Source organism: Alosa alosa, chromosome 6 (assembly GCF_017589495.1).
Source record: "Alosa alosa isolate M-15738 ecotype Scorff River chromosome 6, AALO_Geno_1.1, whole genome shotgun sequence".
NCBI classification, from domain to species: domain Eukaryota; kingdom Metazoa; phylum Chordata; class Actinopteri; order Clupeiformes; family Clupeidae; genus Alosa; species Alosa alosa.
Window position 1 is genome coordinate 32,144,298 of NC_063194.1, and position 26,855 is coordinate 32,171,152.

Below are 26,855 nucleotides of genomic sequence, written 5' to 3' on the forward strand. Positions count from 1 at the left end.
ACCCTTCTTAATAGGAAGAAGATGGCGTACAGAGAGGGGGACATGGCAGAGCTGAGGCGCGTGCAAGGGGAACTCAAAGTCAAGGGGAACTCAAAGTCAAGCTGAAGGAGGAAAACAACATGAAGGAGGCATGGGACGGCATGAAACTATCAGAAGGAAGGTGGAACAGAAGTTGCACCTCCCAGCCTCCCAGTCTCAATCCAGTGGTCTGTCCTGCATCCCGGTGACACCCAACGTGCCTGCCCTAAGCCACCAGCCTCCCAGTCTCTCAGCTCTGCATCCCGGTGACACCTGACCTAAGCCACCATCACCTCACGCCCTGCCCCCGCCTGACGCCTCTTTGCCTGTGCCTGTTGAGGCGTCCACGACTCTGGCAGCCTTGACAGGGACATCAAGGAGGTGGTCACCCCTCAGCTCCAGCCCCACCCACACCCCCTCAATACCAACACTCACCTCCACCATCACAGGCTATCGTACCCCCACCATCACTGGATATTGCACCCCTCCACCACATGGCGATCACGAACAATGAAGCGACAACGACCTCAGTCAACAGCCATCAGACACACAGATCCCAGATGCACCCCTCCCCCTCCCCTCCCCTTACACCCCCCATCATCACAGCAAATCAAGTGAGAGCTAAACTAAAGAAACTGCACACGAATAAGGCAGCGGGGCCTGACAGACTGTGTCCAAGGCTACTCAAGGCCTGTGCTGCTGAACTGGGGGAGCCACTGAAGCACATCTTCAATCTGAATCTACGCCTTGGACAAGTTCCAACACTGTGGAAGACATCATGTCTCACCCCTGTCCCTAAAAAGCCACATCCTAGTGAGCTTAATGACTACAGACCTGTCGCTCTAACATCACATGTGATGAAGACAATCCATGTCTTGAACTGTCTGTCCACAAGCCACTTTTTACCACTGTCTTCTGCCTCACTGTTTGTGTGCTATATTAGCACATATGCACAACCCCTCCCCCATGCCACAGCCGAACTGTGACCACGTATACCTTCCTTAATATAGTTATATATATATATATATATAGATATAGATATAGACTTTATTCTTGCACTGTTGCACTGTTTGACTTACTCATTTGCACCATCACCATGACACTCATTCACACAGTGCACAGAGAATCACAGGCTCAGTCCCTGCCTCAGTCATTGCAAGCGCATCTTGATTGATTAATCACCCACTATGTGGATACTGTTTTTTTAGAATTGATTTAGATTAAGTGTTATTTAGTATAATTTGTATTTTAGTATATTTAGTATTTAGTATATATTTATCTTCTACTGTCCTTATTGCTTAGTTGTGTTTTTTATATTATATACTTTTAATTACCTTCTGCTGTTGTGAATGTGTGTGTGTGTGTTGTCTGTATGCTACTGTGACCTTGAATTTCCCCTGGGGATCAATAAAGTATCTATCTATCTATGTCTGAGCACGTGGTCTAGACCTACCTCTTGGATGTCATGTGGATGTGGTTATGGTTCATGTGATAATCATTCAGAGAAACAAGACATGATGACGGATGTTTATCATGCCCTCCGTAACACCGCTGCTGTTCGTCTGAGACAGAGATACGACAGAGCGCTTTTCATTTCTTATCATATGATTTATACTTTGCTCATTTTTTTCGCAATGCAAGTCATTTAATTCATCTTTGATTGGAGGATGCCTTAGTTATTATTTGCAATGTCAGCTCATTGGATTTCTGTAGCCTAGTCATAAAGCATTGTGCAAGTAAGGTTGTGCACACACACACACACACACACACACACACACAAATAAGAATTGTAACTCGCTTGGGATTTTCCACGAATCTGGATCACTCAGACGACAATTCCATCTGTAGCCTAAAGATTGCGTAAGGAGATAACGGTGAAATAAATCACTGATTGTTCAAATGTCAGCAGTTATGTGTCTCAATGAAGCAGACATGTAAAGGTGCTCAGCAATCGCTAGTTGCATTGAAAAGGGAGATAGATAAGATAATGCATTAATATATGCAGTGTATCCTGTAGCCTCCTGTAGCAGTTTTTTTTTATTGTGTTGTTATTGTACATATATATATATATATATATATCTTACTGTCCTTTCTATTTTTATTCTTTAAATGTAAAGTGAGTGTTGTACTTTGAGAACAAAGATTAACCCGAGTCAAATTCCTTTGTTTGTTTACATAAATCTGACCCAATAAAGCTTATTCTGATTCTAACATACAACACACAAGCAACACAAGTCTGCCTTGCATAATGACATAATCTTAATTTTCCTGAGACCATTATACAATCAGTGTGTGAAAGAATTTGTATTATATATATTTTATTTGGGGGCTTGTTATGCCTTTAATTGGATAGGACAGTGGAGATTGACAGGAAGTGAGTGGGAGAGAGAGTCGGGGTGGGATCCGGAAAAGACCATGGGGCGGGAATCGAACCCGGGTCGCCGGCGTACGGTGCAGGTGCCCCAGCCAGTTGCGCCATGACTGGGGCCTTGTGTGAAGGAATTTGTAACCTGTTCCAAGCCCAATCAGAAAAAAATTAACTGTATATCACAGACCATGAATTTACTCCTTTAAATTTTTTTTTAATAAACTCAGGCTTGACAAACATCCTGATATATGTCAATTAGGCCTACGCAATAGAATACACAAAATGAACTAGCTGATTTTACCAGAGACTTTCTAATGTGGAGACACAGCACTCAAAAATACTCCATAGAAATGCATGGGGCTAGTTTGTCACGCCAATATGGCCGTTGTCTACACATATCCCACCCCTTCCTCGGCAAAACGTCGACATGTGTGAATACATTGAGCCAATCATATGGTGTGTTGTGAAGACATCGTGCCAATCATGTGTTGTGATTTCGCCGCTGGAGCAAGATTGGTGTCGTGAAGCCTTGCGCACGCGCATTTCTGCCGAAATGGATGCCCTACGAGTGCCCAAAAAGCGTTGTCAAATGGCCACTGAGTGGAGGGACTTGCCTAAAAGGACTTTGATTTTACTGAAGCCGTCAGGTGCACTGGATGAAATCACCCTCATTAAAATAAATGTCACACCTGTCACACCTGCCAACTTTGACCCGAGGCCCAGGCTATACCGGGGATGGGATCAGTCAAATTGAACTGATAAGTCCGTAAATCACTTAACTTTAAAACGGCAGAGGTTGAGGAGAGAAACTGTAGACCTAATGTGGCCTATCTAATCAAAAAATGCACATTTGGCGCACAATTCCGTCGTCGACAACCAATCCTAGTCTCTATTCGAAAATGTTTGGCACATTGAAAACTTTGCTCTGGCGACGAAGACTAGTGGGCTTGGTATGGAGATGCTATATGTATATTTGATACATACCAATCTTGCTAGGCTATCTGTATAAATTACATTTAATAACTTACACTTCGAATGATAAAATGCACTAGGTGTCACGTGCGCGTCCTACGGCTCCTCTTAAAGTGAAATTAGAGGCACCTGTTGCGCTTTTGCCTCACGAAAGGAAAACCGTGTGGTCCCTTTCGTTGATGCGGAAAGTTGGCAGAGTTTTATAATATACTTTGCACATTTAGTATGTCTTAGTGACAACATTACAATGAAGAACACCCTGAAGAAATATTTTGCAAACATGGACGAATATTTCGCCAGAAATGGTCTTTACAGAAAAATGGTGGCTCGAGATGGGTCTTGTCTATTTCGAGCCGTTTCTGAACAGGTATTTATTAAACTAGCGTTATGTTGTGTGTCCCCAAGTTCCTGTAAAAAATATTTCCAAAATATTTAAGTTTTTGTTGACAAAACAGATGTTTAATTTTGGCGGAAGCATGGGCGTTGAATGAAGTTGGCTAAGAGGCTACTGCGGATTCCAACCCGCTTCTACATGTGTAATTAGCTTACCTATTAGGCTACATTGACAAGTGATTTTATAAGTTGTTATTTTAACCCCTCCATCTGCCCTTCATTCCAAGCTGTACTACACTCAGTTCTATCACCAGAAAGTAAGAACTGACTGTGTTAATTTCATGAGAAGCAACAGGAGCATCTTTGAGACGGTGGGTTAAGTGTCGCACACTTCACACAATAGTTTCCACACTAAGTTGCATAGCTATTTTTACATGGACACACCACAGCAGTATTCAAGCAGCAATCTTTTCTTTTTGTTCTTTAAGTATGTTGAAGGGTCTTTCGAGAAATATCTTGAACGTTTGGAAGACCCAATGGTATGTAATCTTGTTGATTTGAGTGATTTGCGCGGTCAAGATTTTCCATGTCCGCACATAAGTCTTTATTCATGGCGCTTTCTTAATTTCTGATAGGAAACTGCAGGTCAAGTGGAGATCAAGGCCTTGTCCCTGCTTCATAGGTATACCTGACGCTAAGGCACTCTACATATTGTAGATGAGGCCTAGAACGTACCACCATGCTTCAGTATTCAGATTAGACCTAGATCCTTTAGATCCTAAAACCAAGTATTTAAACTGTAATATTTCTACTGGTCATGATTTCTCTCTAAGCACCACTACAATGTCTAATGAGACTAAAAAACAACAACCTCTTAACATGTCCTTCTACTGCTGGGAACGCTTGCCAACTCCATAACAATTCTAGAAATGAATAACCTTTGATTTGGAATCTAGTGGAGATGGTGACTGTATTGTTCTTTAGTTTGAAAAGACTGCCTGTTTTGTGGCACAGGCGGTGCTTTGTGATCTATAGGTATCCTGGCGGTCCTCCAACAGAGATCACACAGGATGACTTCGTGGATAAGGTGAAGTCTGCACTAGTAATACAGCATAGTTGCACTGCTAAAGGATTTAAGCATATAACTGCGTAATTGTGTAATACTGTATCATGCGATTTTTCACCTGTCACATCCATCCTTTTATAATTTGTGTGTTTAAAGAAAAAATAATCAATTCTGTGATTTTATATAATTCTATAACACTGTCATACAGAAGAAACCGCACAAAGATGACATGCTTACATGGACAGTTTTACTCGCTTTTCAGATTTTGCTATGTTACTCCAACACCAAGCACTATGACATTGTCTACCCGAAGACCTATGTCCCTTCAGCACGAATATGTCAAAGTGAGCATTGTCCCTCCAACACATGGAGATACTCTCCCCTGCCCTCATTAAACACTCCTTAAGTGAGTGTTGAAAGTATGCCTTTATAAGAATACATTTATTCATTTAGCTAATGCTTTTGTCCAAAGGCGACTTATAAGAAATGGAGAATAATCAAGGTAGAGTGTGATTAGGAGACCATTAGTGTAGTACTGTCCTGCATAAGAGTTAGTGCGAATAGGAAACGATTAGTGTAGTACTGTCTTTTGTGTGTTTTGGCCATATTGTTGTCTGTTATCAGTTTGCTAGCATTTTTGCCATGCATGGCCAAAGCTCTCAGTATGAATCTGTAAATGGGCACTAATGTGTTAAATGATGTCCTTGCTCCCCAGCATTGCTCTATGAGATGCTGTACACCCAGGTTCTGGGCGTGGATCCCAAGGACCTCCAGACGGCCACAGAGGTGTGGCACACCCGGCGCCACAGGAACAGCCACTCCATGTGCAGTGATGAAGGGGGCTACGATACCCCTGATGAGAGGAGGTCAGTAGAGATGCACCGAAATGGAATTTTAGGGCCGATAACGATAACCGATATTTATTGGTTTGTTGTGACCGATACGATAACCGATAATATTACTCTTGATAATATTAAAATTGTGAAAAGTGATTTGTTATTAACCGATAATATTACTCTTGATAATATTAAAATTGTGAAAAGTGATTTGGGGAAAGCATTTAATAAGCATAATTGTATTGCAGTAATTTTACCTACCACCAAATGATGGACAGGACTCATAATAGTCCTCAATAGTGCGGCAGTCAACAACATAACAGTAGCCTAGCCCTACAGTATGTGTGGCTCCTTTAAGTGAACCTGACGTCAGTGAATTGCGAGTGAGTGGCTAGAGAGTATGAATTGTTTTAATTTAGGACTAAACGCTCATAAAAGGCTCAGCTGGGAATAAGCTACAGTATAGTAACCAAATCAGTTTGTGAGGGAAACTTATGTTTAGTTTCAACTGAATAAAGCTGCAACTCCTTAGACTGTATCTTATGTCCGTCTACTCTGTTGCGCACAACCTGCTGCAGCAGAAATGAAAGGGGTTAGCCCCGAAGGTTTTAATAACTTATGATGATGACCTGTCTGGAACTGAAGCAGGAATGGTTAGCATATTTCTAGGTAGTAATACAAAACCCAAGCTAACGTAATGCAAATATAATACTAAAACACAACTTAGAACTAGGCCTACTTATGTACTCGCCCCACTAACGAAGTTTGTTTATTTGTTTACCCGATCATCAGCGGTAAAGTGCAAAACACACCAGCACAAGACGGCTCTAGATAGGGCTGAGCTCCGCTCTGGTAAGGTTAAATGGCGGATCATTCACAAGACGATTTTGAGATGCACAGATTCCCAAATGAATGCATATCTACAGATTTTTTTTAGAGTGGTGAAATACATTCACACCGCTGACATTATATTGAGGAAAAAGTATAGCCAACCAAGCTCAAGTAGCTCAGTGTAGTCAGACGGACCTTATTTAGGCCTAAATTAGGACTTTAAAAAATATGGCGCAAATTATCGGCCAGAATTCTGTTATCGGACCGATAATAATATTTTCTTTTTTTCACTTATCGGCCAATAATATATCGGCCGCCGATATATCGATATATAATACTGAATAAGGTCAGAGACACTTATTCGCCTTATTCAGGTGGCGGTCATTGTGTAAACCAAAACGAGGCTACAGGGCACACAAACAATAGGATTGTTGTGTTCTATGCATTCGCCAGTAGGTGGCGAAAATGCTTTAATGATATGGGCAGTGTATCCCGTAGCCTTGTTTTGGTTTACACAATGGCCGCCGCCTGAATAAGGCAAATTATTACCAGAGACGGTAACACTTTACTTGAAGGTATCTACATAAGTGACATGGCACTGTCATAACCATTACACTAACACCAACCCTAACTTGTCATGACAAAAACCGAATGACACTAAGCGTTATGTCATAAACGTTTATGACTTTGTTTATAATGTTTGACACTTTCATGACAGTGTCATGTCACTCTTATGTAGACATGTTCATGTAAAGTGTAACCCCAGAGACTTTCTAATGAGGAGACGCAGCGCTCAAAGAATCTCCCATAGAAATGGATGGGGTTAGTTCGTAATGCAAACATGGCAGTAGTCTTCACATAGTCTGCCCCTTCCGCTGCCAAAAGTTGACATGTGAATACACTCTGCCAATCATGTGGTATGTTGTGAAGACATCGTGCCAATAGTGTTGTGATCTCACAGCTGGAGCGAGGTTGGTGTTGTGATTCGCGATGCCTTGCGCACACCCAGTTCTGCCCGAAATAGACGCCCGATAAGTGCCCAAAAAGCGTTACAATATGGCTGCCGAGTGGAGGGACTTGCCTAAAAGGGCTTTGGGATTAGTTCGTAACGCCAATATGGTAGTAGTCTTTACACAGATCCTGCCCCTTCCTGTATGCCTCCCCATTCACTTGAATAGGAAAATAGCTGCCTCATAACTGCATTGTGCATTGCACTTTGCATTGCAAGATTGCTGTTGAGTCGTGAAACTCACTCTAGTTCTGTGCCTGGAATCTGAGGAATCTGACCTCCAAAATGGCCAATGCCCACCTACCAGTGTAGACAAGCTCCTGATGAGCATGCAAAGACCAGCTGCTATACCCGCATGCAGTCCTGTGTTCAGGGGGAGTTGGCTGTCATCTGAATCACATTCTGTTCTACGGATGCCTGAGTGGGTGCCCGGGTTCAAATCTGACCCTTGGCCATTTCCCAAACCCACCCCATCTCTCTCTCCCCTAATTTATTCGGTCACTCTTCACTGCCTGATCGGAATTAAAAAAGCGCAAAAATCCCCGAAATTATTCTTAAGAAAAAAACAAAAAAAGTGCTGTCTCTGAGACTAATGCTTTAACATTTGTTGTCATATTCAGCAGATTGCTCATCATTGCCTCCTAGCTGCCTGTCTGGTGTGTGTACACTCATATGTCTGGCGCTTGTGCTAATGGGGAACCCTGTGGCTTGGACTGAGCGACTGGCCTTCAGGGGCATGCAAGGGAAGGCTGGTGTAGTCTGGTGGCTGCTGAGTGTAGGGTGGGGATCACATTAGCTAGCGGCTAACGCAACGCTCAGACCATCATAAGTTTTGTCTCGTTTCTAAGCAACACAAACGGTTTGTCAATTGAATACGCTCGTGTTGCGCTTTAAAGTTGAACCAAGTTCAACGCTCAGCCTTGTTCAACGCTAGCGTTACGCCAGCGTTGCCACCGTTCCGCTGCTGAACCATGGAAACGATAGGAAACCTGCCGCTGGCTAATGTAATCTCCACCTAAATATCAACAGCCTTTCCACAGAATTATGGGCTTTTAAACTGATATTTTGTGCGAATAACAGTTTCAAGGTACATCAAGTAAATATCTTACACCATACTTTAACTTTCACTGAAGAGAGGATTGGGACCTGGATGGCAATTATCATATTGAAGATGAGGCAAGGCTGGAACTAGATGAATCAAAGGTAATTTTGTTTAATTTGCATTATGTATGGCTGTGGTCTCCTTCACTGTCTGAGGGAATTAAAAGGTAATTTTGCATTGCATTGCTTTTACACTCTTTCTAGGTTACAGAGGAACCAGCTACATTCACTTTAACCTACCAAGTTGTCAAATCTCTGGATCCCAATGTGTATCGCAATGTCGAGTTTGATGTCTGGCACTTCACACGCCGAGGTATGTATAAACTTACCAATGACGTCTTGGAAATTTTCCTGCATGTTTCATCTGGGATGTTTTGCCAAGTTCAACTCGCTATTTCGAGTCCATAACATTTTGTCACATTCCGCAATCATCTCCCCACGATCCACTGGCCATTCTGTGAGTGCACTGTGATTTAAAAAAAAAAAAAAAAACCTGCAAGGGGGCAGGCAATTTCACGGAAGTTGAAACACATCAACCCTTCACTAACCCAATAGAACGCCCATTCATTTAGGATTTTTTTAAATCCCATAACTTCATATAACTATATCTATAACTATATCTTGTGCCGACATTGTAGCTTTTGTATTATATGCATAAACAATACAAGGCGAAACAGGCTCAACTGCCTCGTACGTAACATTGGGTTCTCGTAAGAACAATATTTAGCATGTCCATTGTCCGGTTGTAGGGAAGCTAACTTGACGTAACTATGCCCGTCGCACCGTAGGGAGATAACCGTATTGTTTGGATAAAGAACAAGTCCAGCCTGAAGTCCAGCCAGCACGGAAACTCATTAGCAAAATCAATGATCATTGTATGTTAAGGTAAAGCATTACAGAGGCAAGTAAACAATAATAATAATTAGAAAAGCATTTCCTGAAGGAAATACAGTGCATGAAAATGCAAAAAATATGATGTCAAAATATCATACAGAGTAAAACAAACTATATTGGTTGCTAGGTAGATGGGGTTTAATATAGTTGGAATGACTCAACAGTTAAATAGGTGGATAGTTTATATAGGTAAATAATTTTACTTGCCGTGTAGATAAGGTTTAATATAGTTGGAATGATTGAACGGTTAAATAAGTGGATAGTTTAAATGGTTAAATTATTTAGGTAGATAGTTGTGATAACTGACACTTGGAATGGCTCTAATGTTTGCTAGCAGTTATGCTAACTATATTAACAAAGATAATAATGTTAACAAGTTACTATGCTAACTAGCATGCTAACAATGTTAAAATGTTAAGTATGTTAACCATGTGACTTAGCTAACTTAGCTAATTATTTTTTAGCAGTTATGCTAACTAGCATGTTAACATATTAATTATGCTAACTATGTTAACCATGCTAACCATGTTACTTAGCTGACTTAGCTAATCATTTTTAGCAGTTTTGTTAAAATGTTAATTAGCATGCTAACATGCTAGCATGCTAACTATGTTAACCATGTGACTTAGCTAACTAGCTACAGTGGGTAGGAGTCATAGTTGATGACAAGTAACAGTTACAATGGCTGAACAGTTAACAAGTTTAGTTTAAAGGGGTTAAATTGTTTAACAGTGAAATATTGTAGTGAGGACTTTTATTTTTGAAACAGTTTTGGCAGAGGAAGCAGTTGAACAGGATGTGTAGTCTTAATAGGGCCAGTTTGTATGCTTAAAGCCTGAGACTGGCAGTTGGTCCAGGTGGCCCGAACACCTGCCATAGGATTCTAATTGCTTAACAGCTCTATTGTGATGTCATCAGCCCATGTTAAGTCTATGGGGAAATTTTGACTAGTTTTTTAATTAATAGTTTAAAAGTATAAAAGTTACAAAGTTGAAAAATACAAAGCCCACATGTCCTAAGTAAGACCTACGTAACATAGTTTGAATGAAGTTTCTACGTTAAACGGTTTAAGCTGCATTAACTGCGTAAGAAGAAGAAGAACTAGAGAATGTAATTCCAGGGAATTACGAGTGCATGAAAATGAAGCTAGGACAGACATAGCATAGCTTAATAAAAAGTTGATAGTTTAGACGTAGACAGTTTAAAAGTTGAATGTATAGTTTAACAGTTGTTAATAGACAGATAGTTTAATGAATGTTGAAAGTTTAAAAGTTATATGTAGATAGTTTAAAAGTTGTTGACAGACTGAGAGTTTAATGTGTGTTGATAGACAAATAGTTTAAAGGCTCTATATAGGTAGATAGTTGATGATAACTGACAGTTGGAATGGCTCTAATGTTTGACCAAGTTACTTAGTTAACTTAGCTCATGTTTTCTAGCAGTTTTGGAAACAATGCTAACATGCTAACTATGTTAACCATGTGACTTAGCTAACTTAGATAATCATTTTAGCAGTTATGAGGTAGATGAGGTTTTAAAAGGTTAAATTATTTGCTAGGTAGATGAGGTTTAATATAGTTGGAATGACTGAACAGTTAAATAGGTGGATAGTTTAATTGGTTAAATTATTTGCTAGGTAGATGAGTTTTAATATAGTTGGAATGACTGAACTAGGTAGACGAGGTTTAATATAGTTGGAATGACTGAACAGTTAAATAGGTGGATGGTCTAAAAGGTTTAATTATTTGCTAGGTAGATGATGTTTAATATAGTTGGAATGACTGAACTAGGTAGATGAGGTTTAATGTAGTTGGAATGACTGAACAGTTAAATAGGTGGATAGTTTAAAAGGTTAAATTATTTACTAGGTAGATGAGGTTTAATGTAGTTGGAATGACTGAACTAGGTAGACGAGGTTTAATATATTTGGAATGACTGAACAGTTAAATAGTTGCATGGTTTAAAAGGTTAAATTATTTGCTAGGTAGATGATGTTTAATATAGTTGGAATGACTGAACTAGGTAGATGAGGTTTAATATAGTTGGAATGACTGAACAGTTTCTCAGGCTTATAGCATAGAATGAGACTGTATGCTTAAAGCCTGAGAAACTGACAGTTGATGCAGGTGGCCTGACCACCTGGCACAATATTCTAATTGCTATGATGTCATAAAGCCTGAGAAACTCAGAGTTGATCCAGGTGGCCTGGCCAGAGCCATATTAACGTTTTTCATGTGAGGTATTCTAGGTTCTATAGCTTTGTTTACATCCAGCTGGTAGGCAAAGGACAAGTTGAACCCATTGAACATCGTTGTCTGCAGCTGCCTCTCAGTAGGCTACATCTCTGTATTTCAGCAATGTCAACATTTCAGGCATCAATAAAGGTGATGATGAAACGTTATCCCATTGTTCAATATTTGATAGCCTGTCACAGGAACGTTGTTTCGCTAAAATAAACCCTGATTTGGTGCATTGATCTGTATCGGAGAACCTGCATGTAGCCTAATGGTAGCCTAACTTTTTTCTCTGTTCAAAACTCGGTTTACACGGCATCTATAGCCTTTCTTAGAAGCTGCGAATTTGACCAGAAAGGAACATGTCTTCCTTCTGAAAGCTGACACAAAATCAAACAATATTTGATCATTTAACTTCAACTGAACAGCGATACAGGTTTTGGTAGGCAGTAGACTCAGCAGACTTTAAAACGGTAGCCTAGAAGCTACTGTTATAGCCAGCGTCAGTCAGCATAATAACATTAATGGCGTTAGTCATGAATCCTGTAACATATTATATCATATAACAGCGATGGCTTTATTCCAAGACGATCTGCATGGATATATAACCACCCAGAAAAACTCAGAATGTGAGTGATAAAGTTCATTAATTGTGTGGAAACTTTTTATTAGTTATCCATTGCAGCATCGCCTATATTAGGCTGTTATGCTAGCTCAGCCTTTAAATATGTTGTTATTTTGGTCATGTGGACTTGATTAAACGGGTAAAGATAATTCATAAACTGCTTATTTCTTACATGACTGAAGCAGTAGCCTAGGTTCAACAGTGGTGTTTGAGGTTGCTGTGTTGTTGTTGTGTGTGATCGCTAAACTATTAGGATCAAATCAGTTTATTTTGACATACGGGGAGTTAGCCTAAGTGACCTGTAACGTTAACCTATAGCATAAAAAGCCTATTCTGTTTTCATTTATTAGCATTTGTTGTGATTATATAATCAAATGACACACATGATAACTTGAAATAGAAGGACAGGAGATAGGTGATTGATGTCCACAAGCACCTAATTTCCACGAGACAAATTAGAACAAACTGTTCAGGTAAAAAATAATCTTGCCATGTTTAAAATGCTGCACTTTTTCCCTTCATAGCCTGTCTCTGGCAATTCATTTTTTGGATGACTGTAGATAGTTGTATTTTAGCCTACGTCTTAGACAGACAGTAGGCTACACCATTAGGCTATCTTGAGAATAAAAAAGACTTCACAGCTGCTAACGATCATCCTCCACAACCACGAGGATAGGTTTGGCTAAACGGTTTATTAAGCCTTTTGCTTCTTATTGTAAAACCAACTGTTAGGGGCCTACACAAGTGGTCGGCATCCGGTCAATATTTGATATTAAAATTTCAATTTTGAAGCTATTTGTAACTATGTGTAGCCTATGCAACCCGACTGTTGTAGGCTTGCCTACCCTCTCTGTAGTGCCTTGCCTACCATTCTTGCCTACCACTCTAGTTGTAAACAAAGCGGTCACATGACATTATGACGTGGGTGCAAAAACCAATAATATGCTGATCCAGGTGGCCTGAACACCTGGCATAGGATTCTAATTGCTAGTGTGATGTCATAATCTAATGTTAAGTCAATGGGGAAATTTTAGTAGTTTTAATTAATAGTTTAAAAGTATAAAAGTTACAAAGTTGAAAAATACATAGCTGAAGTCACATAAGTAAGACCTACATAACGCAGTTTGAATGAAGTTTCTAATGTTAAACAGTTGAAGCTGTATTAAAAGTAAAAAGCGGATTAGAAGAAGAATTGATAACAGTAGAGTGCATTTTCATGCACTCTAATAAGAAGAAGAAGAAAAAGCCTTGGAATAACAGTACAGTGCATTTTCATGCACTGTAATAATAAAAATAATAATAAAAAAAAAACTGTAATTATTTGAGGTATTTGACAGTAGGTCGGAAAAGTGGAAAGATTATAACTTTTTGTTTTTGTTTTAACATTGTGTTTGAAGAGGATCATGTCTGGTAGTTTCAACATGAACACGACTTGATATCACTTGTCGTGATGTGGATAATAAATGAATCAATGTTTATCTTTGTCGATCAATCAGACGAGTTACAGCAAGTTACAAGATTAAGACGTCACAAACAGTGCGCAGTACGATGGGAGGGCAACTGAAAAACCGTACAAATTTGTGTCGGTGCCCTCTCATTGAAAACAAGTCTATTTGTCCATTTCTTTTACTGTCTATGGCAGCCTGTCCCCCAAACAACAAAAAAGAAACCCTGTGGAGTTTGTCTGGAAATACTGAAGGGAGGGGTGAGCAACCTCTCTGGTGTGGTTTGTTTGGTCCTTGGTTAACATGTAATGCATGTTTTGGGCGAAAGTGTCTGCTAATAATTTTAAGTGTCTGCTAATAATTTCTCCACTACGTCACATCTATGAAACTCCCACCCTGCGTCCTGATTGGCTGAACCAAATTGGTCGCACTCTGGAGCCCTGTGCATTTCTACCCATTTTTTTGACCCATGCATAGAGTTTACGCAATGTTTTCCAGATGTAAATCAGCGACGTCAATAAAGCTCAGTCCCACACAGATGATATGAAATCTTGAAATATTATTATTATTATTATAATAATAATAATAATAATAATAATAATGTTACTACCTCAGTGGTAGCCTGCAAAATCCAGACCCTGATAATCTAGAAAGATTAAGGGTCTGCCCACCAACAATGTAATGGCCAACTCCCATGAGAATGGTCATGGCCCTGTTATCAATGAATTTGTCATGGTGTGAAGATGCTTTTTTGCATCTGAACATCAGTAAAACCAAGGACATGTCCATAGATTTCAGACGCCTTCCCCCTGCTCCAACGCACAGTGTCATCAACGATAAAGATGTTGTAATTGTATCATCTTACAAGTACCTAGGCACCTTGATTGATGACTGGCTTAAATTCGACCTGAACACCACCTCGGTGTGCAAGAGAGGGCAACAAATACTCTCTGCACTTAGGAAACTGGCTAAGTTTCAGGTGGACAAAACATTGATGGCATTGTTTTATGCCATTGTTTTATTGAGTCAATCCTCACATTGTCCATTATCTGCTGGTATGGAAATGTCACCATCAGAGACAAAAATGCACTTTCCAAGATGGTAAATGTGGCCAGTAAGATGGTGGGAGTGAAGTTTGTTAGTCTCACTGACTATTTTAATAAGCAGGTGTTCAACAAAGCGATACAAATTTATCAAGACACAGGCCATCCCCTGTATTCTGAATACGTGCTGCTGCCATCTGGCTTGCGTTTTAAAACTCTATTGCTTTTAAACAGATGTACAAAAAGTCACAAAGTACTGAATGCACACAACAGGAAAAGATAGATTTGTCTATTTAGTGATGTTTGACAATGTTTACCGGTCCTCTGAATGATTCCGGACTTCTATGCAATTGGATGACACTACAACCAATGTTTACTGACCTCTAAAGTTGCAGGGCTGTCGTCATCTGTTTAGCTCGCCTGTGGCCCGCCAATATATGATAAACCGATGTGATTGGTTCCCCGCGATGCAAGGGGCAAAAGAAACGTGCATCATTACTCATTGCCAGAGTGTCTGGCAGACACGATTCAAATTGTGCTCTCGCGAGAACTCTGGATTTCCAGGGTACCTCTGGTGTCCTGTATTGACTTCTCTATGCCTTATGTCTAAATTTTCACCCCACAGAGCTAAGGAAGACTGATTTCATAGTAATCGCAGGTAGACAGTACTTCTTGGGAGACAAATGTCAGGTAAGGTGTAAGCCCTAATGTACAGTTTTATTTATTTTTAAAGTGATTTGGACTTTGATACATGTGACCTAGACTATGAAGAAGGTGATCCCTCCTGTGCTTTTTGGCCTGTTGCAAATATTGTGGACGTGATTATAAAGATGGGAGACCATGTTTGTTTGTATGTTTCTATAGTGTTTTCACCCTTTAACATAAGATTTCTAAACAACTTGTCTGAATACTGAAAACCTCAATCCCTATAACTCATAAAATCACTGACTAAAATTGCAGTGCAATTTGATTGGTTATTTGAAATTTCCTAGGTTACACAGGGTGGCGCAGGTCCTTAAAAGTCTTAATCACTTCCTAAAAATAAGGCCTTAAAGTATTAAATTGTCTTAAATTCAGATTGGATGGGTCTTAAATATATTTTTTTTTTTTTTTTTTAGTCATGTCACTACGAAAATGCAGGCAATCTGCTCTGCCATGTAATAATTATTTCCGATATGTGCATTGCATGGATAGGTCAGAGCCTGTTAGTCTACTGTGCAGCTTTTGATGACCATAGGCCTCATTCACCAACTGTTCTTACGGGGGGGAACAATTGTTCTTGAAACCCACTTATGCAGTTTCTACGAAGATTCTGGCATTCAACAATGTTTTCTTGTTCTTGAGGAAGAACAGAGTCTACGATAACCTGACCCTCGCCAGATGAATTTCGCTCCGCCTAGCTCCCTCATCCATCTGGAACTGATCCATTGGAATGGTGTTTCAGAAGGCTGGGCCTAATCAAAAAATGCTTGCATATGATTGAATAAGCCACTTGTTCGTCATCTATTGACGTGCTACTTTAACCACTCACATCGAAGCCAACCCGTGACTCTGATAACAGTCTCACGGTCGCTTCTCCACTACGTCACATCTATGAAACTCCCGCCCTGCGTCCTGATTGGCTGAACCATAAAGTCGGTTGCAGAAATCACTCTCAATGGAAGAGGTCCCAGATGGATGTGAGTGAAGCTAGGCGGAGCTAAGCGGAACGAAATTCATCTGGCGAGGGTCAGGTTAAGTCTACGAACACTCTTATGCAGATTTGGGAACTGACTTGTTTGTGCAAAATAAATGGTTATTGCATTTTCATCATATCTGCAGGTGTAAAATATAACAGAATTTAAATGACAAATATTTTGTAACTTATGATATTTTTGAATAAAAAATAATAATTTCCACTATTTTACAAAAAAATAAGGTATTTTAAAATAAATGCAACACTTTTTCACTTTTTAAACTAACTACTAAATATGATGACTCAAATGTTACTGTTCAATTCCTGCAGCAGTGCTTTCCCTTCAAAGCATGTGTCATATACAGTAATCAAATTGTCTTGTTCATGTAGTGTATAATATACAGTATAAATGAAAGCTGGTGCCTCAGCCTCAATTTTGTGTGCACATGGCCCTGCAGTATCATGCCCTTTTTTGGGGATTGATGGGGTGTTTACCTGTGCTAATAAAGAACAATTGGCACACCCTGTCAACTTAAGAAGAAATGGTATTCCGCATGATGAGAACGACCGCAAAGAACTGCGAGATTTAAGAAAACTCTTAAGCAAATTCACAAAGGTTTTCATGGGACCTTCAGAACAAAGTTAAGAAAATTCTTACGAAGATATTGGTGAATGAGGCCCAATGTTCTTAAACTCAACCGATTAGTCATTTTACCATTCTGTTCATTTTGAGCAGACATCAGTATGTTTACTTGGACTACTGTATATTTCCACTTTTGATTATTTGTACTTCCATTTCATTTAGAAGTGGTATTAAAAGGTCTTAAAGTCTTAAAGAACCAGAATGTGGTTTTTTTAGGTGCGCCTTGATCCCAAGGGGAGGTACTACAACGCCTTTATCCAGGAAGTGGGCACTAAGACCAGCGTAGTCACGGTGTTCATTGAGGAGCTTGGAGAGCGGTGAGGTCATGTTTACTCATGCTCATTATACACATGGCAGATGGCACCAGGCCATTGTGTCTGCTCATGGGGCAATAACACTTTGGCATTGTGTCTGCTCATGGGACAAAAACACTTTGGCATTGTATTCACTCATAATCCACATGAATGAATAACACCTTTCCGTCACGTTCACTCATGGTGGGTATGAATGTATATGCTGGGCCTATTCATTGATGATGCATATGATGTGTTTTATAAATATGTTTGACACTTCACAACAGTGGTACTCAAGTGAAGTTTTGGGATATTTCCTTTTTGGCCAAATAATTTGTTTAAAAATTGTAAATGTTTAAAAATTGATCATTGTTTATGTAGGTGAGGATTTGTATGTATATGAACTAGTTATTGAGATACTCAGTATTTGACATAATCCTACAGCAACAACAAAATCTTTTTGAACAATTAAAGCCCCTTTGTTGATAACATGACAAGCATCCAGCTTTACAAAATGCATAACACGGGACGCTTGCCGTCATGGACACGCTTGATTTTAGGCTTAACTGAGATTGAATACATTTTTAATACTTTAACAGTGTATCAACATCTATTAATCTGATGCTGAAGTGAGCTGATGCCATTGTGAATTAATCCAACTAAGCATTACCCTTGGCTTTCCTGCCTGTGTAGGATCCAGGTGTCCTTGGCTAACTTGAAGCCGGTGAATCCTGTTCCTGCATGTCAGGTGACGCCCATCAGCCAAGGAGGCTCCTCTGACCAGTACTCCACAGATCAGGGTACGTTCTGATTGGTTTCCCTTTGATACAGTACCTCCTCTCTACAACTTGATATTGCTCATCTGACTATAGCTGCAGTATGGATCCGTTTATGGAGATGCCCATTGTTCACTGCTGAGTTTTTATGCTCCTCTAGATTTTGAGGTACGAGGGAGGCGGCGCTTCTATCGCAAGCCCCGTGCTATTGCAGTGCCCCTTCCCTGTTCCCGCGCACAGCCTGGCATGGGTCCCCGCTTCCAGCCCGCCCCCGGGAACATGCCCCCTGGCCGGCCAGCCGGGTTCCACGGACCCCCGATGCCCCCTAGAGGCATGGAGTGCGAGCACTACCGCCCGCACCCCCACCCCAACCCTCGGGCCCACCGCGGCGCCGGCTCCCCCAGGTCTGCCCCCACACTAGTAACTAAAGGCTATGTCCTGTTAGTCATTACCGTCACACTAGCAACTAAAGACTGTCCTGTTACTGTCATTATTCACACTAGTAACTATAGGCTCTATCCTGTTACCCTCATTACAGTCACACTAGTAACTAAAGGCTCTACCCTGTCAGTCATTTCCCACCTGTTAAAGGTGCTCTAAGCGATGCTGGCTAACGTCACTTCTGTTGACTTTCAAACAAAACGGAGAGCTAGCTCGCTACTTCCTCCCCCTCCCTCCCGTGCAGCTTGGGGATTGGTGAAGGCTGCTAAAGCATGTTCTCAATCCTGAGCAGACGCTCCATTTGCTTTTAGTAGCTGTAGTGGCATCCTGAAGCATATCCACACACTGCCATCAACACTAAATCTGTTTTCTTTTGTTTGTTTTTTTGTTAATGTTTATTAAAGGTGTAGAGGGATGGCGTGGGGTGTGTGCGTAGTGGTGAAAGTTGGTGATGTGATTTTTGTTTTCCATGCATGTTCTCCTTGATCCCGAGCAGACGCTCCTCTCGCTTTGTGAATCGCCATCACCTCATTGGGCCAGAGGTGTCCTTTTATCACAATGCTGGCAAGCGCTGTTACCAGAGCTTTGAAAACTACTCCTTCAGACCTCGGTAAACATTCATTACGTCCCACTGTTTCTTGAGTAACATGTACATTTTCACTTCAGTTCATTTAAATGCTAATGTTTAGACTCCCACAAAGCTCTGAAGGCTCGGTCAGACAAGTTCTAAAAGTCAAACTTTGAAATCTGCTGGTCATTTTCAAAATCGAAACCCTTGTCCTTAATTCGCCTGCACCGCCACTAGTAGGTCTGACCGGCCCTATAAAGCCTTTCAAAGTGGGATTTCTGTGACATGGATGTTTGCCTTGGTTTGAAGTAAAAATTAGCTGCTGATCATTGTTGCTGACTTCAGAGTTGTTGACGTGAATGACTCCTTTTAATGGCAATTCCCTGTTGTAGAGTCCGGCGCCACATGCAAACTATTGCCAAGGAGTGCCAGTTCAGCTTGGTTCCCAGTGGTGCGGAGGAGATCCAAGATATGGGGGGTCCAGTAACCTTCTATGATCTTGACAAAGGCAGCCAGAATGCCTTTCCCCCTTTGCAGGTAGGTGACTGCTGCAACACTTCCTGTGGTCCTCACTGGGTACTCTGACCATAAACTGTGATGGGTTACTGGCTATATTTAGCAGATGACCTAATCATTTCCCAGTAGTTCATTTCAAACTTGCCTGACTTGTGCTGCACCAATTCATCCCATTTAGTGTTGATCTGTGATGTTTCAGTGTTTTTTGTTTGTCTTGGTTTTATGGTAGTATTGTCAGATTGATGCACAGAGTACAGAACAAGAGCAACAGAACGGAGCAAATTGATGCGTACAGAACGGAGCAAATTGATGCTACAGAGTGAAAACAATGCTAAACCTGGTGGTGTGCATACATAGAGCTATTATGTATAACTGCAGAGAGGTAGGCCCATGCTAGGCTAACTATTATAGCTGCAGAGAGGTAGGCCCATGCTAAACTAACTATATAGCTGGAGAGAGGTAGGCCCATGCTAGGCCAACTAATATAACTGCAGAGAGGTAGGCCCATGCTAAACTAACTATACAGCTGGAGAGAGGTAGGCCCATGCTAGGCCAACTAATATAACTGCAGAGAGGTAGGCCCATGCTAAACTAACTATACAGCTGGAGAGAGGTAGGCCCATGCTAGGCCAACTAATATAACTGCAGAGAGGTAGGCCCATGCTAAACTAACTATATAGCTGGAGAGAGGTAGGGCCATGCTAGGCTAACTATTATTTATATATATAACTGCAGAGAGGTAGGCCCATGATGGGCTAACTAATATATAACTGCAGAGAGGTAGGCCCATGCTAGGCTGGCTAATTCAGCCCAAAATATACTCAGCGGGCTGCCGGCATCTTTAAAAATGCCGCCCAAAATGTGTTCACTTCTGCCTCCTTTTTCACAAGCAAGCCAATTAGGCAATCTTCAATGTGAATTGGCTTATCCTCCCAATGGGAGATGGACAGTTCATCCACCAGTCTGCAAAGGCAACATGTTTGGCCACCAGTGATGTGAGTGGATGACCACCAACTATAGACACATACTGCCAGGCACCGGCTAGAACAAGGTAGCGATGGAGTTTCTCAGACATTCGCCGGCGAAAAGAAGCAGAAAGCATGTAAACCGTTTTCAGAGGAACGGGGAAAGAGGAAACTGCAGACTGACCGAGCGAGGAATGTCTAAAATATATACTCTGAAGCTGTAGGGGGAGCTCTGTAGAGAAAACTGTGAGCAAAAAAAGGCGAGGAAACGGCGAAGAAATTGGCAGAACTTCACAGGGTCCCCTTAACTTTAATCTCCTGTGCAGGACAGAACTGCACAGGGTCCCCTTAACTTTAATCTCCTGTGCAGGGCCAGCCAGTGGGGCGGCCGATGGTGGCAGCGGCTGCGTCCTACTGGGTGCCCCGAGGGTGTAGCCCCTCCCCCACGCCCAGGGACCAGGCCGTCACCTCCTCAGAGGAGGACACTGACGAGAGGAGCACTGCAGGAGAGCAGGGTAGGACTGGAACAATTTTGTATTTTTATATATATATATATATATATATATATATATATATATTTTTATTTTTATTTATTTATTTATTTATTTATTTATTTATTTATTTATCATTTACTTCACTGGTGTTTTGAGGTAGCTAATCTGAAGGTAGGGCTTGAACAAGACTGGCTATTTACATTTTATTTACCCCTGTGATGTCTGAAGTCTTTGTTTTATTGTTCAGCAGTGATATTTCTGTGATTTTATTAAGCAGCAAGACTGTCCTGATCTCAATTCATAATTTTCTCTGGAAATTATAATATGCCTTTTTGTCAATATTCTATGGTGTGTGTGTGTGTGCCGTGTGATCAGCTGTGATTGGAATACTGTATGTAGTAGTGGTGATGCTAGTTGTGCTGGAGCTTAGAATAGCACTGGGATGTTTAACGGCTGCTTGCCATGTTGTGTAGGCTTAATGCAGGCTGTATCTTCTACAGGAGAATATTCGGGGGACTATGTTTACTCTGCAGGAGGTGAGTAAATGAACATGGTGATATGCCTCATTACCAGAGGTGGACAGTAACTAAGTACATTTACTTGATTGAAGTATGATTTTTGAGCATCTGTACTTTACTTGAGTAATATTTTTGGGAACTTCTGACTTTTGACTCCACTGCATTTGAAATATGAGCATGAAGTTACTTTTAACTATATTTGATTCTTTAAATGCAATAATGCGATAGACCAGCTTGAAGTTCATTCATCAACAGATTCTTCATCAGAACATCCTCCATGTAACTTGGGAGAACCCAGAAGAACCTGTTAGCAATTGAGATTTGAGAAGTGGTCTGGTGTTAAGCAGGCCATCCTCCATGATCATTGCGAAATTGGAATGAAATTAGACAATCACCTGAGATTCACCACATAGCTAGGTCTTTAGATTATTTATTGTTTAATAATGTAGCCTACTCATAATTGAGTTATCTGGTTTTGTATTCCGCAGTGAAAATGTTTTTAGATTTGTCAACAGAGAATGAATGCAACTATTTAAATGGATGCAATAATATATCAAAGTTATGAAAATAGGTCAGATGGGTTTTTTTGGATGTAAGGAACTAAACATTACATTTCAATAGATTAAAAAGACAAAATACTTGTTCTTCTGAATACTTAAGTATTTTTAAAAGCAAGTACTTCTGTACTTCAACTTAAGTAAAAATCTGACTCGGCAACTTTCACTTGTATTGGAGTAATATTTGACAAGGTTTATCTATACTTTCACTTAAGTAAAGAAATTGTGTACTTTGTCCACCTCTGCTCATTATTAGTTTTCCTAGTGGTAGTTGTAAGTACTAGGTTCAGTACGTCAGCGTATGTATGGTTCAGTAGTACCATTACGACCATTTTTGAAAAAAAAAAAAAAATGTTTTGATCATGTGTGTTTATGGCATCTTATTGAATTTTCTTATCTCTAACTTTTCTTTCAGTTGTCAGAATTGATTTTACAATATTTGTCATTAAATAACCATAAGTGCTGGTATGGCATTAAGGAAGGTTCACTTTTATTGGCTGTTTTGTCATGTCTTGTGCAGATGCTGGATATGAGAACCCGTCAGTTTACACGGCAGCAGAGTCTACAGCCAACTTGGTAATTACCATTAAATCCACTAACGGTGTAAAGTTAGTTAGTGCAGTTGTAAGATTTTGCATACTGCTGTGTAGTTTTGTTATGAATGGTGTAAACTGAAACAGCCTCATTTTTTTTCTATGTCTGTTCAATGGACTTGTTGCATTGTGTTCATGATGGCAAGACCATCCAGGAAGGTGGCTCGTGCACTGGTTCAACACAAGAGGGCGCCGCTACATACAGCTACTCTCAGCAGGTTGGACTGTTTGTAAAACTCTTATTTGGCTCATTGAATCTTAAGTAACGACAATGTTTACATCGTTTTGGTGTAGCCGTATTTATGCATGCGTTCATTGCACGTGCATGGGTTTAAAGGTACACTATGCAGGTTTAGGTGTTTGTGGCGAGTTTAGAGCTCCCTCTAGAGTCACGATGTATTTATGTTACTCTGCTTTTGCAAATAGGTAACTTCTCGTGACTTATCCCCCCTGTAAACAATGCTAATGCTTTTGTTGTGGAGGTGAAGGATTAACAACAGGCAAAAACTATCTCCAAAGAGATATATCTACTGACAAGGTAATGTTTCAGATTCTCACGAGTTTTGGCGGGGAGCCACTGTTGGAAGTTGCATGGCTGGTTTTCTCGGTAGGGACTCGCTACGTCTATGCTGTATATCTATGCTAGGTGAACAATTTGCCTATTACAAGTTCGTTTACCATCAAATTGGCTTCATAAAGGTGAAAATCTTGCATAGTGTGCCTTTAATGCATTAGACAGTGCTAAAGGCCATGTGTGTAAATATTGTTCCATGCCTTCAGGTGGTGGTCAAATCTGCTGTGATCGCGTCTTCTCAACCGGTCACCCACCCCACAGCTGATCTCTTCACGGCCAACTCCTCATCCACTTCCTCCTCCAGGAGCTCGGACACACCACCGGACTCCCAGCCCTCCTACATCGCCCACCATGGGCAGGCCCCAGCAGCTAGGCCAGGTACGCACGCATGCATGCACATGCTCTCTGATGTATTGTCTTTGGATGAATGAGTGCATGAATGAGTGCATGCAGCAGTGGCAGAGGAGGCAGGAGAGGTTTTTAAGGTCTGCCTCCATCTAACCTATTCAATGCATCCTTGAGCAAGACCGATAACCCCAAACTCAAGACATCCCCATGTGCAGATTGCCATGTTACATGGCAGTATTCACCATTATTGTATGCATGCATGTATGTTATCAGTCTGTTATGTGCTTTGAATACTCTGAGTTGAAAAGCACTGTATAAATGCAGCCCATTCACTATCGTTACTGCAGGTATATTCATGTCTTACCCGTGGCATGTTAATGAGATGGCCGAGGCAGTAGGAATGGTCGCTCCGCCACCCTACTCCTGTGACCCCAATGGGAATGACCTTCCCGACGGTATGAACTTGGGTCATTAAAAGCTATCAATAGGCTCATTCGACTTTGACATGTTGCACTGTGCAGATCTGGCTGAACGTAATGCATGCTGGACTTTTTCATGATGCGTGCATCATGTTGAGCCAGATCTGCACAGCGCTGCATGAAGTCTAAGAACTTCTTTGTTGTGTGGACTTCTTGCCCGCGTTGGATATTCATCTTGTTTCTTTTTCCTCTCCTCAGACTATAAAGTTATTCAGTACTATTTCAACCTTGGAGTGCAGGTGAGTGCATCTTTAGACTACGTGGATTAGAAGGCAAGAGGATTAAAGGTGCTCTAAGCGATGTCGTATGTTTTTTAGGCTAAAACATTTTTTGTTACGTAACAGCAAACATCACCTCACCATCTGCTAGCTGCCTGTGTCCCTAATACACTGTAAAAAAAATGTGATCTCTGGACAACCCAGGCTCCAAAAACAGCCACAAACCAACTTGGGCAAACCTTGCCCATAAAAACATAACAAACTGTTCCAGCAAATCACCGAGATGGTTCTTACCTGAAACTAGAAAGTTGGGTTAGGCCGGTAATCACCTACAGAGGGCCACTCAGACAATGGCAGAAGTGCCATTCGTTATGTTATGAGGCTTTGTGCCATCAAAATGATTTTGGAAATGATACGGTCAAAAAACTGATAAGGGTGCCTTTTAACCATGCAGTGAAATATTTTGTAAAATGGCTCCTGCACATATGTCATCATTCATGTTCTCCGGATGGCCGGATAGGCCAGGCCTGTTTCAGATTTGAAACGATGAACGATTAATTATACAATGGCATCAGGCACAGAAATGTTCCCTGCTTCAGCCCTGATTACTGTTTAAATGCTGCGTAGCTCAAACAAGTCCATGTGTTTTGCCTTTTCCATAATCCAGTGCTATCAGTCGTATTTGCACTCCATGGTGCACTCGCACCCGGCCTACCAGCAGCAGGGCACGGAGGGCCAGTGCCAGTCCTACCCCAGTAACGCCCTCGACCACACGGTGCCCGAGTCCTACTCCGAGCCGGGTGGCGCAGGGCTCAACGCACAGACGGAGGCGCCCACCCATGGTCAGTTCTGCCATCTTGCTTTCGTTTTCCATTCTCACTGCTCACCATGGCAACCAGGTGCAGGTCTGTTAAACAATCAGTAATGCCAAGCAGGCACTGTGGAAATGTATTTGATTTATTATTTATTTTGATCATACACTGCTAGAGGAGGACCCTGAAGATCAACAGACCTCTGAAGCTCACCTACAAAAAAGCTACCATCTTTGCCCATATAATAGGGCTGAACGATTAATTGCAATATGATCAAACACTGTTTTCTAACCGCAAAGACTGTTGAATTATCACACCTGTTAAAACTCTCGCGTGGACGAAGAAGTCGGAAATGCAGATGTTTTGTTCTTTTCTCTGCCTTCTAATGGACACTGTGATCTTTGGGATATTAAGACGGCACACTTTCATTCTTGCTACCCCGGAGATTACTTGCAATGGAACTTGCCATAGCTTCGATTAAGACCCGGATCTCCTTATATGGGCAAAGATGGCAGCTTTAGTTTCTTTTTGTAGGCAAACTTCAGAGGTCTGTTTTGAATAAAAAAAAAAATTAAAAAAATTAGTCGGTCATTGGAGCAGACTCCTGCTTTGGGTGTTCTTTGCCGTTGGGCCTAACTGCTGTGGTTCCATACAAAAAGGGTCAGCCAGCCTGCACTGTAACTGCCTCTGTTTCTTAACTTTTTGTTTGATTCTTTCACATCTTCTCTCCATATTCCCCTCAGGCCCCCCTTGAGCTTGGACCAGCCCCCTGCTGCCCCCCCTGGCACGGTCTTCTACCCCCTGGTGCAGGAGCCCCGGAGCCAGTCCTTCCTCCCCCACCTGTACGAGCCCTACATGCCCCCTCTGCCGCCCCCGCCGCCCCCTGCCACCTACCACTACGTCGCCACCTGGATCCCCGGGGCCCCGGGACAGCCCTGGGTGCACGCCCACCCGATAGACTACAACACTGCGCACCCCCAGCACCACTCCCGCCCACCACACAACGCCCACCTCGTGCACCACCTGCCCCCCAACGTGTAGCAGCCACCCCAGGGTGGAGGGGGCACCACCCAACGTGTAGCAGCAGCACCCCAGGGTAAAGGGGGCACCACCAGGCACCTTGTTTATGTTTTCACCTCAGAGATGTGATTCGGGCCTCGCCTTGAGGCTTTTTTTTCCCCCCATGTTGAAGCATCGCTTGTCTTTCTCACGGTTTGTTGTTACAGGGTTGATATTTTTGCACATTGGAAGGCACAGGGTTCCCACGGTTACTGCTGGTCTGAATGTGTCTCTTGGGCCGCTTCTGTCCGCTTAGCTCAGGTGAAATCTGAATCTGGTTTTCCCTATGCGTGTGTTACCAGTGTTTCCTAAGGTTTAGAATTGTGTCAGGATTTTATTTTGTTAAATGGTCACTTTCCACATTAAAGAGCTTTTGCAAACCACATGTATGATTGGATTTTTTTTTTTTTTTTTATGCAGACTGGTTCTTTCACTGGTTGGACTACAGAATTGCTTCCATCTTTGCCATTAAAGGAATTATCCGGAGTAAAATGCAATGTTAAAGTGCAATGTTGTTTGGAACTGTAGAAGAGGTAGAAAAATAGCGTTTT

At 41.4% G+C, this 26,855-nt stretch overlaps 1 protein-coding gene across 3 annotated transcripts; it reads left to right on the plus strand.

Annotated features, from left to right (window-relative positions):
* Positions 1-3,121: 3,121 nt before the first annotated feature.
* Positions 3,122-26,666, plus strand: alg13 (ALG13 UDP-N-acetylglucosaminyltransferase subunit). Of its 3 annotated transcripts, none has more exons than XM_048244729.1 (24): positions 3,122-3,725; positions 3,979-4,062; positions 4,180-4,230; positions 4,327-4,373; positions 4,706-4,778; positions 5,020-5,101; positions 5,473-5,623; positions 8,567-8,636; positions 8,739-8,847; positions 15,401-15,465; positions 17,310-17,410; positions 18,080-18,186; positions 18,323-18,566; positions 19,100-19,213; positions 19,564-19,708; positions 21,023-21,167; positions 21,647-21,682; positions 22,742-22,797; positions 22,961-23,032; positions 23,595-23,766; positions 24,084-24,191; positions 24,414-24,454; positions 25,101-25,275; positions 25,989-26,666. In XM_048244729.1, the coding sequence occupies exons 1-24, from the start codon at positions 3,606-3,608 to the stop codon at positions 25,997-25,999; spliced, it is 2,379 nt and encodes a 792-aa protein (XP_048100686.1). In that variant the 5' UTR covers positions 3,122-3,605; the 3' UTR covers positions 26,000-26,666. The 3 variants fall into 3 exon arrangements, with proteins under 3 accessions (XP_048100686.1, XP_048100688.1, XP_048100689.1); XM_048244731.1 differs by having other exon boundaries at positions 22,970-23,032; XM_048244732.1 differs by lacking the exon at positions 19,100-19,213.
* Positions 26,667-26,855: the final 189 nt, after the last annotated feature.